The sequence below is a fragment of the Leiobunum rupestre genome, chromosome 8, assembly GCF_980474605.1.
Source record: "Leiobunum rupestre chromosome 8, qqLeiRupe1.1.hap1, whole genome shotgun sequence".
Classification (NCBI taxonomy): domain Eukaryota; kingdom Metazoa; phylum Arthropoda; class Arachnida; order Opiliones; family Sclerosomatidae; genus Leiobunum; species Leiobunum rupestre.
The window spans coordinates 24,224,926-24,244,752 of record NC_143391.1 but is presented as its reverse complement, the minus strand read 5'-3'; the positions used below and the strand labels follow the sequence as shown (position 1 = coordinate 24,244,752).

The following is a 19,827-nucleotide window of genomic DNA, read 5'->3' as shown; positions in this document are numbered from 1 at the left end:
ACGCTAATGACGCTAAACTATTCGATTCCCGCGGCCAACTTATTCCGCCGACTCCGACGGAAATGTTTCCGACGAGGAAGACGCGCTCGGGCGGAAGAATTTAGCCCCGACTTTATTCCGATTATTCTCTTAATGACTTTACGAATTAAACGGAAATTTAAACAAAACGGCTGACGTGGCTATAGCCTCGATACGTCGGGGTTTCGTCTAGCTCGCTTTTCGTCAATCGTAAACGGAGGTTGGCGAAAGGGATACGGATAATTGAAACTATATAACGAGTGGATCGAGACTTAGTTTCGTCGGTAGTGCGTCCCGAGCTTGGAAGGGAAATGACGCCGTTGTCGTGGCAACCAATATATCCCTTACTTTAACGTCTATTTTATCCGTAGCGATTTGAACGCGGCGACGGCGTCCCGTATATTACAGCGGCAGTATAACGACGAGGTAGGTTACCTTTTAAAACGGGCCTAGGGAATCTTGAGGAAGCGGGAAAGGGGGGGGGGGTGGCGAAAGCGATTCGCCGCTTATATAGAGCGGGATGTTAACAGCGAGGAGAGCGTGATACGCCTGGTTATTTTCGAGCGCCCCATCTACAAACCCGACCCCTTTCTCCCGCCTGGGTGCCCTTCTCCTTCGGGTCGGCTTCTTTCCCGAACTGAAATCCCGGGATCAGGAATACAGATGGCGGCACGAGCAGCCCCGTCGCTCGCCCGGAGAGGAGGAGGAGGAGGAAGTCGATGATAGAAACGGCAAACTCTCTATAGAGCACCACGGAGGGGGGATCGAGGGGGTATAGATAGAGCGGGCTCCGGCTCTCTTCTCCGCCGGGAGTCGACTCCGAAACGTCTTTGGCGTCGCTGGAAGAGGAGAGATGTTCAATGCCAGCCTGAATTCGGAGGAGATCGGCGTCATCCAGACTCTTCGCATCCGAGTCTCGCGGTTCTTTCGGAGAAGCGACTTCTCGGGCGCTCTCGCTGGCTCGTCGCGCCGGTAGCGGATCCTCTCATTAGCGGCCAGAAAGAACGCGTCGAGTTGGCTGGGCTCGGGGCTCGTGTTGCTCCTCAAACGGCTAAACCTTTTCGGAAAGACGAGAAGCCATTTCTGCGATTTCGCTTCCTCTCGAGCCTCTCCGCCAATACTCGGGAAAAGCCACCTACTCTTAAAGCGGGATCGGAGGATGCCCCCGCTAGAATGGCGGCTTCGGCGTGCAGGGCTTTCTTTTGCCGATTATTCGGCCCGTCAGCTACGAGTGGAAACGCTGTTGCCGGCAACGGGCGCTGGTGGGGCCCCGGTGGCTGGTTGGGCCCATTCCGATGCCGCTCGCCGACGGCCGCCCCTTCGCAAGTCCGCTTTCTGCCTTGCCCCTGCGGCCTTCTCACCTTCGACCCCATCACCAGGGACGCCTGGCTCGAGAGGCTCGAAGAAAGTTACGCCATGGCCGGTGACGAACCGCCTCGTTTGCAGGTCAGTCCTTCACTCAATTATCATACATTTTCCTCTCTCCGTCATCCCTCACCGCCTCAAAGAGTCCCGCTATGCAGTCGCGCGTCTCCGATTTCTAATCTCATAAAGGGTAACTCATCCGTAGTTAAACAAAGAACGACCTCGTAACCTATTCCCTCTCTCTCTCTCTCTCTCTCTCTCTCTCTCTCTCTCTCTCTCTCTCTCTCTCTCTCGAAATAAAAGAGTCTACCGTTTCTCGTTAAGGCGTCTAATAGAAAGGAAATTTTTCTATTCAGAGGATGGCCCGTTTAGTTATCTCGCCTACCACTAAATATAAAGTGGCTTTACGCTTTGGGCGAATTCGAGGAAAACAAGCCAGTGATTCCGCCCCCCCCCCACGTTCTTCTAAAAGGCGCCAACTAACACTTAACGATTCGGGTCACGTAAAGGGAATGCTTGTTAATGGGTGACCCTCTCTCTCTCCTTTTTTTGCGCCGGGAACTTCCCTCCGGGGAATTACGTGTCGAAATAGACTAACAAGTGATTCCTTCTCACGACAACCCGGGAATCCGTAATCAACCATAAACGACTCTTCCGTCACGCAGCGGCCAAAGGCTTTCGCGACGACCCGAACACCAGCCGCGCTCCTTCAAAAACCACAAACGAAAAAGAAAAACTCCCACGTAGACGCGCGTCGAAAAAATACGGCATGATAACAAAAAATGTAATAAACACCATTAATCTCTGGAACTTTTTACGATCGGCCATAAAAGCATTTTTGTCCGTGTCGCGGGATGGATAAAAAAGGAAACGGCGGATTAAAAATAGCCGGCAGCGTAGCGAACGGAGGCTGACTGGCTAAAATGGTTTTTATAGGATCCATTAATATAAAACGTTTTATAAAATATCTATCGCAGGTGGCCGAGTCCGGGGGACAGTGGTTCGCTCTGAACAACGCTCATCTGGCCGCCTTGCGAGAGCTGGAGAGGAGAGGAAGGTGTTCCAAAGTGGCGCTGAACGTGGTTCCTCTGGCTCGCGTACCTCCGTTGGTGCGACGGGCCATGAAACTCAGTTCGGCCTCGTATTCTTCCTCCAACTCTTCCAATTCCAACTCCTTGCACCAAGACGTCGGATCCTTGGCCACTAGCGAAGCGTGGGCCACTCCGACCCCGGGTCAGCGTCGCGAGATTGTCACCGCCTTGGTCAAGCGACCGGCCCCACCTTTCCCTTCTCCGCATCATGTCGCATCCAGCGTCAGTACGGGTAAATATTACCAGCCTTATCTCCTTTTCCTTTTTATACTTCACTCTATTCTTCAAAATAAAAAAGGCTTTCCTTTCATACGTACTTTCCTCGTGTAGAACCACGCCATAAAAGAGTTCGCGCCGCTAAAGTCGATTTTCGGATATAACGTACCCTTGGAATTTTTTCTTCCAAGCCGAGGGAGTGGGTTTAGATCCCGGCTTTATTTTCTCCCGCGTTTCAATATTCAAGCTATTTCCATACGGGTTTTTAAAAAGATTGATTTTCAATTTTTGCGAAAATCGGCTTGTATTACGAGGAGCTAGAACATCCATTACTCGCTTTTAGTAATAAGGAATATAGACGGGAAGACGTGGAAGGGCTTGAAACGGCGCGTCCCTCCCGACTCAAATAGAAATTTTCCACTCCTAATCCGCATCATCCTAAAATTAGCATAAATATGGAATCAAGAGGATGTCGAAATTTTGTTGATCAATAGAACGATGCCCGGCTCCTCGCGCCCTCATCCTTCCAGCCTCCGCCCACTTCCTCGTCGTATCGATTTCTAAAATGGAAGCGCCAACAGCTATTTTGTTAGTCTTAGTTTTTTTTTTCATCAACCCTCCCCCCCCTTCCCTTCTTTTTGTCACTCGCTAACAGCCCATAAAGAAGGAGTTAAGGTGGACAAAAAATCGCGCGGGTGTGGGCTTTTAACACCCTCTATAGTCGGGAGTAAGTGTTAAACTTAAGACGCGGGATATTCTGCCTTCTTCGTTCGCGATAACGCCTCAAAATGGGTCTAGAGTTGAACCCGGACTTGCTAATCGATTAACTAAGCATCGATTGTGGTGTAAGGTTACTTCGTTGGTTTCTAGCAACTGATCCACCAACAAAAAGAAAGAGAGGAAACGAACATTATCTCAATCGTTGATTCAAATGGACTAGAATTAGTTAAAGACCGTGAGTTATATCTCTTAACGCGTGGCTGGTTATTTTCAGACCGGCTACTCGACCTTTCTCTCCTATATTATAGAGTAGATGGGGAACTGTTTCACCTAGGCCATTCCGACACGATGGAGCTCTTTTGCTAAGGTCTAAAAGAGGGAATTCGTAAATCCGGGAGTCATTTCTCTCGGACCACCGCGATTCCCAATCTCTCCTTCAAGACCCCCCCCCCCCCCTCGCCCCCTCGCCATCCCGACTAAAAGTAATAATTTGTTCTTCGCGAAGATAATTCCTAGTTAGAGCAAAAAGGCCAGCGGGGGAATGGATCAACGATACTCCGCGTGGGTGGAAACGGAATAGATCGGCCCCGTCCCGGGCTCACGTTCTGGTCCCGAAATAAATGCCGCTGAAAAGAGCTGACAAGTCTTTAAATTAAATTTTGGCTTTTCCATTATCCGGTAATTAAAAGCAATCGGCTGGGAATTTGAAACAACGAGCGGCTGAAAGGACAAAGAACTAAAGTAAATACCTGACACTTTTCAACGAGGAAGAATTACGCGAGAGGTAGAGACTATATAGGATTTTCGCGAAGCTGTACGCTAGAGATTGGAAGTCGAGATATTAGTGGCACCCACCGACGCGGCCGCGGAAGGGATTCGCTAATCGGAAAGGGGTTACGACCTCAGCCTCTCACTCGCGTGACCCTGCCCACCTCGGAATTAATCCGGCCCGATCCCCTTACGAACATAAAAGAGTCCGACGATAGAGATGAACGGGATCGAGTTACCGCGACACGGACCTTAAACAGTAATGGATTGAAAAAGCACCAAAGGCAAAGGCCCCCTTCAAACGAAGACGAAAATACGCGCTAAGAACCTGGTTTACGATTTCGATACCCAAATTTTGGAATATTTGACCCCCAAACGAACGCCAGTAGAAGTATTCGACACGCTGCACGACGGTGTTCAGAGATTAGATAATTTACAGGGTTTAGCCTTCTGGAGCCATCTCTGGGAATCGTAGGTAGCAGCGTTCCGTACGGTCTACGCGGCATGGCTAACGATGAGACGCAAACTATTAAAGGAGTAATAGGTGTTTCTATAAAATAAAACCAAGGAGGATAGGAAGGGAGGCGAAGTAGGAGGGATGAACGTGCCAGCATCCTTGTAAGAAGCTTAGCGCGCGCTCGGCGGGAAAATTTCGGAAAAATGGCGGCAACACGTAGCGTAGCGGCCGCAATCTTGTCGCCATTTTTCCGAAATTTTCCCGCCGAGCGCGCGCTAAGCTTTTTACAAGGATGCTGGCACGTTCATCCCTCCTACTTCGCCTCCCTTCCTATCCTCCTTGACAAAACCTAGGAGCAACAAACACAACACCCCACACAAGGAGAACGCAACCCGACAATAGTCGTGGATTTTCTTGTGTACATTTTTCATTGGCTAGACGCTTTAGCGCCTGCTGCCGACGGAAGGGGAAAATTCGGAAATTGTCTCCCCCCCCCCCCGGCCGTAAAACGTTCAGCGTAAAGGCTCGTGACGCTCGTCCAATGAAATTCGTACACAACCCTTCGTTAGCGTGTTTAAAGGCTAGCTGCGTTCTTCTTGTGTTTGTTGCTCCTAGGATAAAACAATGAAAATTAGTAGTACAAAATGTTTTTATCCGCATCACGAGCTCCAGTTATTTTAGTGCTTTACTTTCACGCGAGTTTTGCACGCGGGCTTCCGATTTCGAAGCGGCTCGCGACTGCAGCTCGTGCTCTCTACCTTCAAGAGCAATAGCTACGTGACGTAGACAAAACATTGTCACAATCCATGACAAGCACGTATTAAGCCCCATTTTCATGCTCGCTGGTAGTGGATAAAACTCGTCAAAATTTGCTTCCGCCTCTCGCAAGCGTGAAAATAAAGCTAAAATATCTGTTTGAAACAGATCGACGCGGAAAGTGATAAAGTGTATAGCTGAAGCGGGTTTTGTCGATTTTTACCCGCTACCAGCGAGCATGAAAATGGGGCTTTAGTCTGATCATAAAATAAGAACTTTTCTAAAGTAATTTTATTTGAAAAATATAAACTTAGAACGTTTATGGAACCTTAATAGCTTAATATAACACGCATTAGTCAATGGTGAACCATTAAAAGGCGAACTTCGCGTCGTACTCCCTAGGCCTTGTTTAGAATCAATCAATAAACCTCGTTCTTATTAATAGTTTGAAATTACGATCGTTATAAACTGGGCTTAAAGAAAAAGGATAATTTTTCTCTCCAAATAAACCGCGACTCTTTCGATCATTATCGTCTTTTATACCAAAGACAAAATTCATTTTTAGATAACCTATACCGGCGACCACGCTAGCCGTTGTAAGAGCGCTACCCCCTCCCTTCCGCGGGGACCCCAGAATTTTATAGGCGATTAATTCGGAGCTCGTAAAAGTCAAAAAACCAAGAATCGTTCATTCTTTCTTGGCTTCGTTCATATACCCGTATTTTTATCCTTTTTTTTTACATTCTGGGCTTCTCGTGTCGGAAATAAATTCAAGGAAAGAGAAAGGGCTCTTATACAACTCGGTTTCTCTATTTACGACATGGTAAAGGGGTTAAAAAGAAAGTCACAGAGGAAAGAGACTATACACCGAACATCTTCTATATCTACAAAAAGGTCTCGAACATTATTTTTCATTTCAGCCCCCCCCCCTCCTCTGGCGCCATCAAACCCAAAACCGTTCCAGTCCAGCCTCTCTCCCTATCGTACCTTATACATTCGCCATTTCCAAAGTTTTATCCTTTCCAATGTATAAACCTCGGACTTTTTTCTCTTTTGCTTCGGAGAGGTTGCTATGGCAACCGGATGCGAGTGTGTGTGTGTACGGCAAAATGGAGGGAGAAAATAAAAAATATATATATCGGGTATAAAAAAGTGCGAAGTGGATTCTAGAGAGAAAGAAATCCAAGGATCGGGGAAGAGCAAAGTGGGGTGGGCGGAAGAAGAAGGAAAAATGAGCCGAGAAAAACTTCATTCGGCCATTTTTTTTAAAGAAATTGCTCGCGATAAAATCGGATTAACTCTCGAGTAGTTAGGCCCTTTTTTTCTGATTCTTTATTTCTCTTTTCGATAAGTTTCTACTCTTCGAGTATACCCACCCACTGTTCCCCCTTTCCACCCAAAAAAATATCACGTCCCATCCGCGACCGAAGCTCGTCAGTTGACTGTAAGACGGGAAGCGGGTACGGTCTACGCGCTCGTGAGATAAACCTCGACGTCAATAAGTTAAAAAGGAGCAACGTCACCCCTTAAAAACCACCTTATCGGCTATCGGAGAAATTTCTCTCTGGTACGGCGCCACCCCAATACTCTCTCACTTTTATTAAAGTCGATTTGATTTCTGTTTATAGATAACGTTCTCCGGGATGTCCTTTTTTTAGATTTTGGCATTTTTTTGGGTCCTAAGAGGAGGGGAGGCTCTGGAGGAGTCATTGATTTGAAGGGAGTAGTTGGGAGGGAGCTAGTGGACTCAAAGTCGATCCGACAATGACGGATAAGGCTGTCGTCCGTTCCGATCCATTCGCCATGCAATATTGGTTGGCTATAAGACGCTCACGCGTAAAAAGAAAGACTTATAGAGGGAGCTTTCCCCCCAAAAAAAGTTGGTCTAAAAGAAGAAGAGTAGGCGCCAGAAAGGGGTTTGCTCTCTCCATCCGATAAAAATACGTGTTAGCTTTCTCGGACGCCTCCTCCTCCGTAGTTTATCTCTTTTCTCTGGGCCAGATAACAAAGTCCCCGAGCTGTCCTCCCCCCCCCTTCCTCCTCCTTTTCTCATCCCGGTCATATTTTATGCAAGAGAATGCGCGCATTATCTTTTAGCTTCACTAGTTTCTTCTCTCTGGAATCGACTGCTCTGTTTGCCTGATACGTTTATAATCCGTACCGATTCTTTTACGCGAGGATAGGGAGAGACACAAAGTTTTCAACTATTTATAAGGACCCGACTATTCCCGGGGGTCTTGATACAGGGACAAGTTCGAGGTTGGCAAAAGTAAACCAGAGTTGCGGATTATCCTGGCGTAAAGTTTCACTCCAAACGGAAACGAACTAATGTATAAGCAAAGAATCTATTTATTTAAACTTAGGGACTATGCTCCCAATCCCCTTCACGTTCTAACATTCAGCTTCTTCCTCCTAAAAAAATCATATCAACTCCGGTTTTCGCTAAATCTTACATCATCCGACGCGATTGAAGCACACACCCGACACGTTTTTCCTTCCCCCTTTCGTGCCTGGGGAAAACTAAACCAGGAAGTCCAAGGTTCGTCTTAACATAGTCATTCTACCCAAGGATAAATACGTACATTCTTCTATCATAAGGTCTTGGCCAAATTTTTGACGATGCATACCGGTTATTAAGAGGCAGGTATTCAAAATCTGCACCTCCTAGTGGCTACGTCCTCAACTATGCATTTCCTAAATAAATTTCGCGAAATGCATTATAAACTCACGCAAGCCGTGAGCGAGCGTTTTTAAACCAAGAATCACGCGGGATAAATCTCCGCCATAAAGATAGAAAAGAAATAGAGGCATTATTGTATCTGGCGAAATTGACCGCGAGTTCCGACCCCATTTTCGCCAATGTAGGAAGCCATGAGATGGGCAGATTACGTGGCGCCATCGACGCGCGGTGAAATGAAATACATTATGCCTTTTGGAAAACCAACTGTCATTTGATGTATACAAAAGAAGGATAGATTTCGTTGCAAATTCTGCCCATCTCCGCTTTCATACAGGCGTGGGGGGGGGATGAATTTTACCGGTCAAAAACAGGGGTGCCTTAACGCGGTAATCTTCCCTCTATTTCTTTTCTATCTCTATGCTTAGAACCACGCGGGAGAAATCTGCGCCGCGATCCCTTAGCACCGTAGCCAAGGCTTATTCGCAATTTTATCACTTTAACAGTTAAAATTAACACTTAATCTTTGCAAAATGATTCACCAGGACCTGAAACTGGCTTTTAGAAATAAGAGTTGCGTTTCTGAAGGTATTTATTTTTCAAATTTGAGATTTCGACGCGTTTTGTGTGACATTTATCAATCCGAGCCTGGCCGCTCTACCAAGTAAGAGAATACTTTAGATGTAGAAATTTTGAAAAGAAGATGTCGCTACTGCCCTATCGTCGTACATTAATTTTCTTCTCGCATGGACAATGCCGTAAACATGGGGCTCTATGCTAGACCTTTACTTATGGGGACCTTATGATAGGCTTATGTTATAAGTAATGGCAAAGATGTATTCAGGACTTCAGGCTAACTGAAAATATGTTGCCGCAGTTATTTTCTCTGTTTCCGTGATTCCAGGAAGGTGTTCTCAGCCTACTCGGAGAGAGAGAGCCTGCGATCATACGGGGGGAGATCAGACAAGGTGGGGTGGCGGAGTGGTTAGCACTTTCGCCTCGCAGAAAGAGGAGCCGGGTTTGATCCCAGCTTGTGGCACTGGGTGAAAACTCGGAACAACTCCTTCTGCGTTGAGTTTGCAATTTCTTTCCCCACTGGTTTAAGCGGTTTCCCCCTCCATAAAAACTTGTTGAGGTTAACGGTTATAGTTAGTGTAGGGAGCTGTTGGCTCGCGTGGCACGAGAGCTTGCCACAACCCTCCTACGCATTGTAATCCGGCCACCTGAATTAAAGGCTTCAAAAGTCACTAGATGACTTAGGCCTAAGGTGGTGCCTTGGGTATTATCCTAGCTGATTATTATTATTATTATTATTATATTGAAGGGGAGGAGAGGGGCGTGGTTTATCTTCCTGGAATCACGAAGCGAAAGGGTGCCGCTCGCATATTCTCTGTTCATCTGAATATGTTCTTGGTAAACGTTACCGAATTGCGTGTAATAAAAGAGAATATAAACCTCGTACCCTAGATTCGAAATAACAGCCTCGCGCGTAGTCTAACCGTTTCCTGCCGGAACTAAAAAATAATAAGCTCCGTAGTTACCATGGTAACCGAATATAGATAAGACCACTGCAACTTTGGTGACGCGCTTGTTGCTCAACAGCGCGTCATCAAAGTTGGCCGTGATAGGACAAAACAGCGACCAATGGAGGCCAATTTTTTGGAGGTCACGTGCAGCTAGGAGCAACAAACACAACACCCCACATAAGGAAAACGCAACCCGTGCATTTTCTTGCGTACAATTTTCATTGGTTAGACGCATTATCACCTGCTGCCGTCGGAAGGGGAAATTTCGGAAATTGTCTTCCCCCTTTCTATAAAACGTTCAGCGTAAAGGTTCGTCCAATGAAATTTGTACACAGCACTGCGTTAGCGTGTTTAAAGGCTAGCTGCGTTCTCCTTGTGTTTGTTGCTCCTAGCGTGCAGGAAGTATGTAAATGCTTCGTTAGAAAACCGTCAATCAGAAAGGGCTCAGAAATCGAATCTAGGGTGTGGAAAAAATGCACATGTTTCAGGGTTGTATTCACTATTCGAGGTGTAGTGAATAGGGCTGTGCGAGTACTCGAACATCATCGATTACTCGGCATTTTTTGAATAACTAATTGGAAAATACTCGTCGATTATCGAGTACCGAAAAATTGCATAGTCGGGTACTCGATTACTCGAATAAGCTGCTCTCTAAACTCATCGAGCATTGGTTTTTTTATACTCGTTAATTCAAAGTGGAGTTTTTGCAACTTTTTGGGCTGGCAATGATCGGCACCTACAAGACGTACAAACAACAAACGCTTCGAATGACCCTGGGGATGGATCACGGTGTTTAAAGGGGAACGGCCAAGCTTTTCCAAATATGGCCTTATCTCCGTATCAAAAGATTAACAAGACGTTCAATATACTAACACGTACCTTTTTTGTCTTGATAAAATAGCTTTTGGCCCAAAAAGTCGAAACGAAAAATAACGCCAGGTGTTTGGGTTTGAATTTTCGCCGCCATCTTAGTGGCTGCCGCCAGCACCCCTAACCCCGTATGAGCGATTTGCGAACTAGCGTAACTTTTGAAATCGTTCAAATTAGGCTTAGGTCCCTTATAACTGGAAAGCGCCGCACGTGCAAATTAAAAAAAACTAAAATCTTTCGCATCTACAGCAGCGCGAGCTTTTTTTCTTAATAAATTTTAATCGAGCCGGGAGTGTCTCACCGGTTTCTCACCAGGTGTCACGGCGGACGCGCGCTTTTCGATTTCCCGAAATTTCTTTATTTTATTAAAAATTAACCACTCAATATTTTTTGATGCGGTTTTCGCCATAAATTTTAGTTTTTAATGGGCTATAGGGTTATCTAACTGGTTAAAGCTTTCCCTTTTAATACGTAGTGCGCCTGCGCGGTTTTTCTTCAATGTTAATATTATTTGGTTTTGATTTGGTAACTCTTCTCGATCTCGGATGTCGGCCGGCGTAAGGACTCCGTAGTCTTAACTTCCTGAATCCATATATGGATAGATGGTACATTAATAGTTTAAAAAAATTGTATTGTACTGTTATTTTACTACTAATTGCTATAATTAGGCTAGTAGCCTAGTATAGTAGTCTTTTATATCCCACTAGTCACTATAATTTTACTTATGTTGTGGAAACTGTGGTTCGTTTAAATTAAAGGAATATTTTTCAGCATTATAAGTTAGTTTATACTAATTTTAAATTTAATTTCCTAATTACTTGAATGAAACTAGCTCCTAATCAAGTACTCGATCACCCGGCTCATTAAAAAAATTACTCGAGGCACCCAAATCGGTGTATTTACCAATCGTCTGAAGAAGGTATTAGACCAAGAACGTATTTAAGTTCATAAGAACATTGAACCAAGGCAATGCTGAAGTTATGTTTCTTTATACTTTTGAAAATGATAATATGCATGTAGCGGAAGCTAGGAAATGCAACTAGGAATGGTACAGATTCAATCTACCCGGTAAATATTTTCATTAAAACGAATTATATTTACTATAAAATGTGTATGAAATATTTTGTTAAGGATTAAAGCCCCATTTTCATGCTCACTGGTAGCGGGTAAAAATCGACTAAATCCGCTTCAGCTATACACTTTTTCACTTTCCGCGTCGATCGGTTTCAAACAGATATTTTAGCTTTATTTTCACGCTTGCGAGTGGCGGAAGCGAATTTTGACGATTTTTATCCGCTACCAGCGAGCATGAAAATGGGGCTTAACGGTTAAAACGTTTTCATTAATTTCTTGTAACTACTGAAAATTAAAGTTTAAAATGTAAAAATATATTTTATGTATATTTATAGTAAATATAATGTTTTTAAAAAAATATTAAAAAAATGTTTCACGATTTGAAAGTACCTATGTCAATAATAAAAACCCTTCTAGTTTGACAACATCTAGATGGCAATACGCGCTGATTTTAAAGCGGAGTCATTCTGGATGTTACCGTTCAACGTTCTTAGAAACCTACCCACGTACTTGATCAACTCTCGGGTGTGTATATCTATCGTGAAGTTACATATATTATGAATATAAATACTAATAGAATTCGCATTCCAAATGCCTGGACGCGTTATTTTAGGAGTAAAAAACGTTTCGGAAAATAACACCCCTGAAGTTAACCTTTTCCGATATTCCCGTAAAAAGCTCATGTTTTAGCTTTGGAATTAATGAGATTTATAGATTTTTCTATCGCATGCAAAACTCATTCTTTTGGAAATGGGAGAATGCAAGATACCTATCTAGGCCTTCGGTAATTGAAGATCGTTCTCGACCCGGGTTCGGAACGAAAAAAAAAACACGAAATAGATAACGGAGGACGAGGCGGACAAAAGAAAACAGGGAGGAATTTTCGTACGCCGCGACTAAGTTTTTCAGACAGTTTGATTAAGAAGCCTAATTAATAAAGCTGCTCGAGTTAAGGGTGGGTCGTGACGTCAGAAATATCGTCCCAACCCCCCGCCCGAACGACTATCAACTCTCTCTCTCTCTCTGGCTCTTCTGTAGGGTTTGTTGTAACGAGCGGCGACCGAGTTCGAGTAGAGCCCCTGGAAATATATTTTGACAAGATTGGTTTGGAGTAATTAGCCTATCGAGAGAGAGAGAGATAGGCCTTGGAGGAAACCTTCGATGAATTAAAACGCCATCACTAGCGTCGAGGGTCTATCAGGAGGTCCCGTTCTAAAGGGATTTCTCGCTAAAGTACGCCGGGGAAATGAAGCGCGGGTACCAATTGTAAAAAAAATTAAGCCAGCGTTAATTACGTTAATAATGGTGGATAATTGGGAGATTCCGATCAGGATCGGTTTAAAATAGCAACCGTATACGCCGACGTGACATTTAAACAAATCTCTCTTCGCGTAGGTAAGGACGAACGTATTAATAATTAGAAACAAAGAGCCTACTTACGTGTTTACGGCATTCGGTAGACTTTAATAAAGGTTCTTCCATTCTAAAAACAACTATTTCACCCTAACAAATTAGGCCTAAAAAAGGCCCTTAGCGTAAAAAGGACTCTTTAGCGCGTCGTGCGATTCCCGATTTCGAGTTGAACGGATAATTTTTAATACATTACGTCGTTTGACACTTTATTTAATTAAAAAAGAGGGACTTACACCTCAACCCTCGGCCTCCAACGACCAATTTAATAATAACAACTAAGGAAATTCGAGGGGAAAAAAGTCGAATAATCTAAAAACTTTGTATAGGAGTCGTATAAAATTTGATTTTGCAGAGAACCTCCTTTCCAATTTATTTTTATCTCTCCATTCCATTTGGTGTCGCGCGGGGCAGAACCCCTCGTTGTTCCTCCCCAACACAATCTCCCCGCAAAGTAATTTTCCAATTCGCGAACGGGGGCCATCTAAAGAAAGAAGAAGTAGGGCCGAGCGAGAGCCACGAATTTAGAATTCGGGGCACACTGCTCCGAAAATTTGAGCCTCCAATTCCCTCAACCAAATAAAATAAAATACATATGAAAAAAAAGAGAAAAAGGTAAGGAGAAAAACACATACACACACGGACACGGGATTCCTAATAATACGAGTTTCTTCCTAAACGCATTTGGGGTAAAAAGGACGGGCTCGACTAAAAGAGAAAAACCATAGACGTCATCACTCAATTCCGACGAAACACCCTCACTCTCTCCCTCTTTTCCCGTAGCGCCACCTATCTTTCTATCATCGCCTCAATTCACCGTCTCACTCTTTTACCAAATCGCTGTTCGTAAAATTTGTCACGAACGCGATGAAGTCGTAAAGAGACTACTCTCAATTCTTCTTTATATTCTTCACCACAGTCGTTTCTGCCCCTTTAAGAATACGATCGCGGGAGACCAGCCTGCCAAGACCATAATGCACCTGCGTCTCTCGATCTCTTTTTCGCTCCATTCCGCTTTCTTCGACGTATACAGAGAAGAGAACCCGCTTCTTTCATTCGAATATACATGTAATGGAGATACTTTGGAAGTCCCTTTCGAGGGTGGTCGGCAGTTGCGTCAAGGGCGAGAAGGCGCCTTTGATTTAAGCTTCACTCCGCTATACACGTACGCGTATAGAGACGGAAAACACGCTCCGGGCTATTTCGTTCGTAATAGCTTCCCCTAAATTCGGGTTCCTCCGACGTGGCCAAATAGATGGAACGAAAACTTTGGACGGGTATAAAGAGGAGAGTAGGAAAATCTTTTATTTTAAGATTTTCCACTAACCTAAAGCCATCTTTCGTTGGGAGTCTTCCCACGATGGAAAAACGCGCGACACCGGGGTGACGCGTAAGCAAAAACGCCAGCGATTCACCTGGGCTGAATAAAAGGGGTAAAAATACTACTCCGATCCTTCCATTAGAGAAGATGGAGTTTCGCTAGAGTGAGTGCACTGGCAGACACGTGCCTGGATTCGTTTGGAAGGAAAAGTATAAGACATAATAAGAAAGAGCCTACCACTCCTTCCCATCTTTTATGGCCGAATTTATATTCGATATTCCTCGGCGCGATACTGTCGGGATGGCCGGGTAATTGATGTTATACACGGTGGCCCGATGAGACCTTACAGGCGCCCCTTTACGGATTAAAAATAGACTTTCATAGATAAACAAAAAGTGAAAGAAAAGAGCGGTCGAGGCGGTGCCCTCTTCAAATCGATCGCTTTCCAGACGGCTAAAACCAAAGGGGAATAAAAAAGCATCTAAGGGCCACCTACCGAAACAACAGAGGCTAACAGATACCCGTTTTCTAGGAATAATTTCGCCTAGACTAACGCGGGGAAAGGCCAATAAAGTTTGGCCTTCATTCGCGTTCTTCGAAGCCTTAATTGCCGTTGGAACATTTTCACTAAAAGTGGCCTCTCAACAAAATATGAAAAATTTCGAAGAAAAAGCGCTTTTCACGTTAAAAAATGGAAACAAAATATAAAGAAATGAGTTATTTATTTGATTAAGTTTATCCTAAGAACTAACGTATTTTTACAATTTTGGGTTCGAGAAACTGTTTTAGTTTTTAATTATCTTCAAAACCTATCTGTGACCTTAAAAATAATAATAATAATAATAATCAGCTAGGCTAATACCCAAGGCACCACCTTAGGCCTAAGTCATCAAGCGACTTTTGAAGCCATTAATTCAGGTGGCCGGGTTACCTTACTAAGTTCAAGGAGACTACCCGAGGTGTAACACACCGATTTTGTTCAAACTCGGGGGTTAAGTAGGCCTCTATGAATCAAGAAAATTCCCAAAAGGAAAAGTTTCAACGGGCATTAGTTTTGCCATGGCAACCGAAAATGTTTTTGACAACACAAAATGGAAAATTCCTTACAGAAAATAACATGGGATTTTGAAAACTTCTAGAATTTTCCAAAAAATTAAAAATGCAAAAAACTAGAAGAAAATAATAAATTCGTCAATTTTGATAAATTTTTTCTTGTTTTTGCATTATAGAAATTTTCAAAATCCCATGTTTTTTTGGGTAAGGATTTTTTCATTTTGTGTTGTCAAAAACATTTCGGTTGCCATGGCAAAACTAATGCCCGTTGAAACTTTTCCTTTTGGGAATTTTCATGATTCATTAAGGCCTACTTAACCCCCGAGTTTGAGCAAAATCAGTGTTTTACACCTCGGGTAAGTAAGTTCTAATTACAGTTTAGCGATGCACTTCAACTTGTAAGCACTGATCTAGAAATATTTTAAGCCAATAGTGATTTTCCCCGGATTTATTGAAAATGGGCAACTTAAGGGATCAAATCCCGATTTTAGGCTATATAATAGGCGAAAAATAGAGCAAAATAATAAAGGATCGATTGAGAGAGCTTCTTGACGTTTTAAGAGCCGCGTACGAACATTAATAGCGTTTTCCATTTGATTGCTCAAGATTCGCTCTGAATCTGTCTCTGACGTCATAGATCTCGCCCCAATCGACTAGAGTAAAACCGCAATTGGAACATTCCATGAACATATTCCCGCGCTTTGTTGTTTTTCGTCTGCTTGTAATTTGAATTTTCGCATCTTGGTCTGCCATTTTGCCAAAAAATCTAAAAGGAACACGCGAAAATTTGCTCCGATCTCGATCTCGATCCGTTGATCTGTCGAAATCGGCAGATCGGTTTTGGGCGATCTCGGAGCACCTGAGAGTGCGAAATGGAACACGCGAAACTTGATCGGAGCAGATCCGAGCACGCTAATGGAACGTAAAATGTTGATCAGAGCGATCTAGACTGCTCGAGAGCAGTCAAATGGGAAACGCTATAAGATAATGAGAGCACCCGTTATCTTTGTTTAAATTCCAGTGGACGCGACAATTTTGAATTTTCGGAGGAATGACTCGCCGATGTACGATGGCAGCTCACCCTGGGAAGGAGAGGACGAGACGACCACCACCAACACCACCGACGAAGAAAGCGACGAGTTTTCAGGTCAGCCACTCAAACGGAAGTCCCAGATAGAGCTAAATGATTAGGAGAGCGACAGTCCAAGAATGTAGGCCGGACCGGAAGGGAGTGTATCGTCGCCGTTAAAACAAAACCCCGTATCTTTTCGGTGGCCTTTTTGAGAAAAATGGATTTTTAATTTTGCAGGGACTTGTGAAATCGAGTGTTAGGTTTTTACGCGCGAGTTAATTTTATAATTAAATAATTTCGTTTCAATATTGAATTTATGAGGATTTTAATTTAAAAATATTTTGCTAAAGGGGAATTTTTAGAGATACGTGGTCTCGCGTCATGTAGTGAGATAGGAGCTGACAATAAGCGAGATACGTGCTTTTGCGCGAAATGCGTTGCGAATATCAAAGATACGTTTAAATGTTTTCTCGATTTAAAAAAATAAATTCAATCGCAACCTATTAATGTTTTTAATGTTATATATGTAAATTGGGGGTTTAGAATCTGAATATGTCAATTTTTACAAAACCACGTATCTCAAGTTACGTGGTTTTGTTTTAACGGTGACGGTATATATATTTAGTTTATCAGGGCATGGAAGGGGGTTGTAGCATCTCAGTAGCCAAGGCCGAATAATAGAGGCATCATTCGCAATGGGGAAATCTTAAGAAATGAAACTGGGTCTGTGCCGTACTCTCCGATGCTCATATCTTTCGTTTCCGTTTCGTAGACGACTTGGAAGACGAAGAAGGGGTTGGCGAGGAGGAGGAAGGCTGTGGAGTGTGCGATCGTTACTTCGCGACGGAAGCGCGCCTCCTGCGACATCAGCGACGTAGGGGTCATTTCGGCTGTTCTTTTTGCGACGCCACGCTGCCCACGTCCGACGAGCTGGCCATTCATCAGCTGGCCTTCCACCCTTGGCTGACGGAGCCGCACGCTGACCCTCCGCCGCCTCTGGCCGGCAGCGCGCCTTCGTCCACCCCCAAGAGCGGACACCTTCACCGAATCACCAACAACGCCAAGAAGAAACATTTCGGGGCCAAGCGTCATTACCACCACAATTCACACGCCCATCGGCAAATAGAAGCCGTCACCAACTCGAAAAAGAGGCACCGGGCGCACGCCAGAACCACCAGGGACGAGATGGAATCTCTACTTTAAATGGACGCCGAACAAAATACGACGTCACTCTTTGGTGCTGCCAGAATATATCTGATCCAAATTCTCGTCGCGTCATCGTATACGCAAACACACAGCTAGAGCGAAGATTTCCAATTCGATTTACAAAAAAAATTACCCTTCGTTCTCCTTTCGCGAAAGAAATAATAAACGATTTTCGATGGCCAAAATTATCGTTGGCCTCTCTCGTACCGGTGCCAATTTCGTGAAAACCTTAAAATCTAAAATGGTTCTTGTCACGCGGTAAATTTCCCAAAGAGACAATATCTCCTGAACGGATATTCTCTTAACTCTGCGTCATCCGAGGCCAGTTTGAAACGTCGATTTTTGTGACGCCTTTCCACGAATTGGGCCCATTGTTTTCCGTCGTTACCAGCTATCTATCCGATTGTAAAACGACGACAGTATGTAGTTACGTAACGACGTGAGCGTGAATAAATTCATACTCGTTATATAAATATACACCTGGTCGTTCCGCGAGACCATATGATCTCCCGAAAAAATAACAATTTATCTCTTTTCTCGATTTTTATCGATACAAAATAAAAGTGCTCCTTCACTCTGAATGGGAAAACAAATCGATATAACCTTCACGTTTCAAAAAAACAGAGTTTCCCATTCTTTCAAAACGTACACGATAATACTGTAACATAATTATCTAACTGATTGGTGTTTTTGACGGCTTTTTCACTTGGTTAGACTGTTAAAACTTAAGTATTTCTCGTTTTAATAACGGTAATATATATATAAACGATAAAATAGTGTTAACAGTAATCTGAATTGCTTCTGTGATCTTATTGGTCGGCGACATACGACCTAAAATTATCTCTATTATTAATAGTAGTTAATAAAGAGAAATCATTGACCCGACTATTTTTTTCACAATAAACTGATACATAAAAATATACATATAGGGCACCCTGAATGTATATTAGCAGGAATCCATACATCTACTTAGAATGCTTATCGCGGCAGGTTTTCGTCTCGATGTGACTGACGGTTTTTTTGACGTCACTATGTTAACTTAACAAACAACTTCTTCAGAGTGATCTTACCATATGCGATACGGGAGGATAAGCATTCCCAGTAGAGTTATGGGTTCCTGATATTAGTTATACTGATATCGGCAGAATTCCGAGCAAAGCCAGAGTTCCTACATAATACTGATTAGCCCCAAAAAGGCGAAACCGGTCTACTGTTGGAATCTCTGGCTGAAATTTTGACTTTTGATAGTGATACATATCGAGGAGTACCCTGCGGGCAACGTTTTGAACTCTATCTAGTTCGTTTGTAAACCAAGCAAGAATAGTCAAGACGTGACCCAATAAACTGCGTGTATAAAACTTTCAGCGAATAGATGAAACCGCCCGTAGTAAATTCAAACGTTTCATAGATTTTGTATCAATCGTGACGCCACGATAGACATATTTATCGACCCTCTCCAGATGCGACTGAATCAGAGTGAAGAAAATATCTATATAAAAATCGGTGTTCCCCTTGGTATGGAGAACCATGAATTTACCTTTGTCAGGCTGGAATGTCAAACCCCATTCTATGTTTTAATCCTCCATGTTATTCAACAGTGGAGGGCAGCTGGTAGTGAGGGCAGCCGGTAGTTATGTTAGCCAATAGTACATTGAAGAGTGTGGGGCTGATAACATTCCCCTGAGGCAGACCACGAGTGACATCAAACGGATCGGAAACAGAATTGCCCACATTGACAGCTGCAGTACGCTCAGTCAGGAAATTATCCACCCAGTGATAGAGGTTACCAGTGATTCCCAATTAAAGCTCTTAGTCTAGCTAATAGTCCTTAATGGTGAACACTACCAAAAGCATTTTTCAAGTCGAGGGAAATGGCTACGCAGATGAGACCCCTAGCAATGGCGATCTGGGCTTCTCGGCTCTCGCGTGAGTCGTAGAATGTTATCGGTGGCCCTGCGATCTTTGCGAAAAGCTGATTCCGTGTCTGGGATGGCACTGCGTCTCTTCAAAATCCAACTGAGCAGTGTGATATTAGTATTATTAGTGATTGCTCCTTTGCTATACGATTTAACCCTGGTCCAAACCTGAGTGAGTGAGGAATGAATATTTAAACCACTGCAGTATTCAAGAGGACCATATCATCAAAATCATCAAGTCAAAGTACAATGAGATCTCCAGTATATCAAATATGTATCAACCGAAAATTAAAATAATGTCTTAAGTGTTT

The 19,827-nt window shown here is 43.7% G+C and overlaps 1 protein-coding gene across 1 annotated transcript; it reads left to right on the top strand.

Moving 5' to 3' along the window:
- The first annotated feature begins 782 nt into the window (after positions 1 to 782).
- On the top strand, positions 783 to 18,328 carry LOC149932816 (uncharacterized). Its single transcript, XM_090155774.1, has 4 exons — positions 783 to 1,464; positions 2,361 to 2,706; positions 16,344 to 16,469; positions 17,167 to 18,328. The coding sequence occupies exons 1-4, from the start codon at positions 1,192 to 1,194 to the stop codon at positions 17,595 to 17,597; spliced, it is 1,176 nt and encodes a 391-aa protein (XP_090011900.1). The 5' UTR covers positions 783 to 1,191; the 3' UTR covers positions 17,598 to 18,328.
- Positions 18,329 to 19,827: the final 1,499 nt, after the last annotated feature.

What these genes read in the sequence shown, in the direction of transcription:
- LOC149932816 (XM_090155774.1), top strand. Translation starts at nt 1,192, where the DNA reads ATGGCGGCTTCGGCGTGCAGGGCTTTCTTTTGCCGATTATTCGGCCCG. An exon ending in ACGAACCGCCTCGTTTGCAG is followed by an intron (nt 1,465 to 2,360) that starts GTCAGTCCTTCA and finishes TATCTATCGCAG; the next exon opens with GTGGCCGAGTCCGGGGGACA. An exon ending in AGAAAGCGACGAGTTTTCAG is followed by an intron (nt 16,470 to 17,166) that starts GTCAGCCACTCA and finishes TCCGTTTCGTAG; the next exon opens with ACGACTTGGAAGACGAAGAA.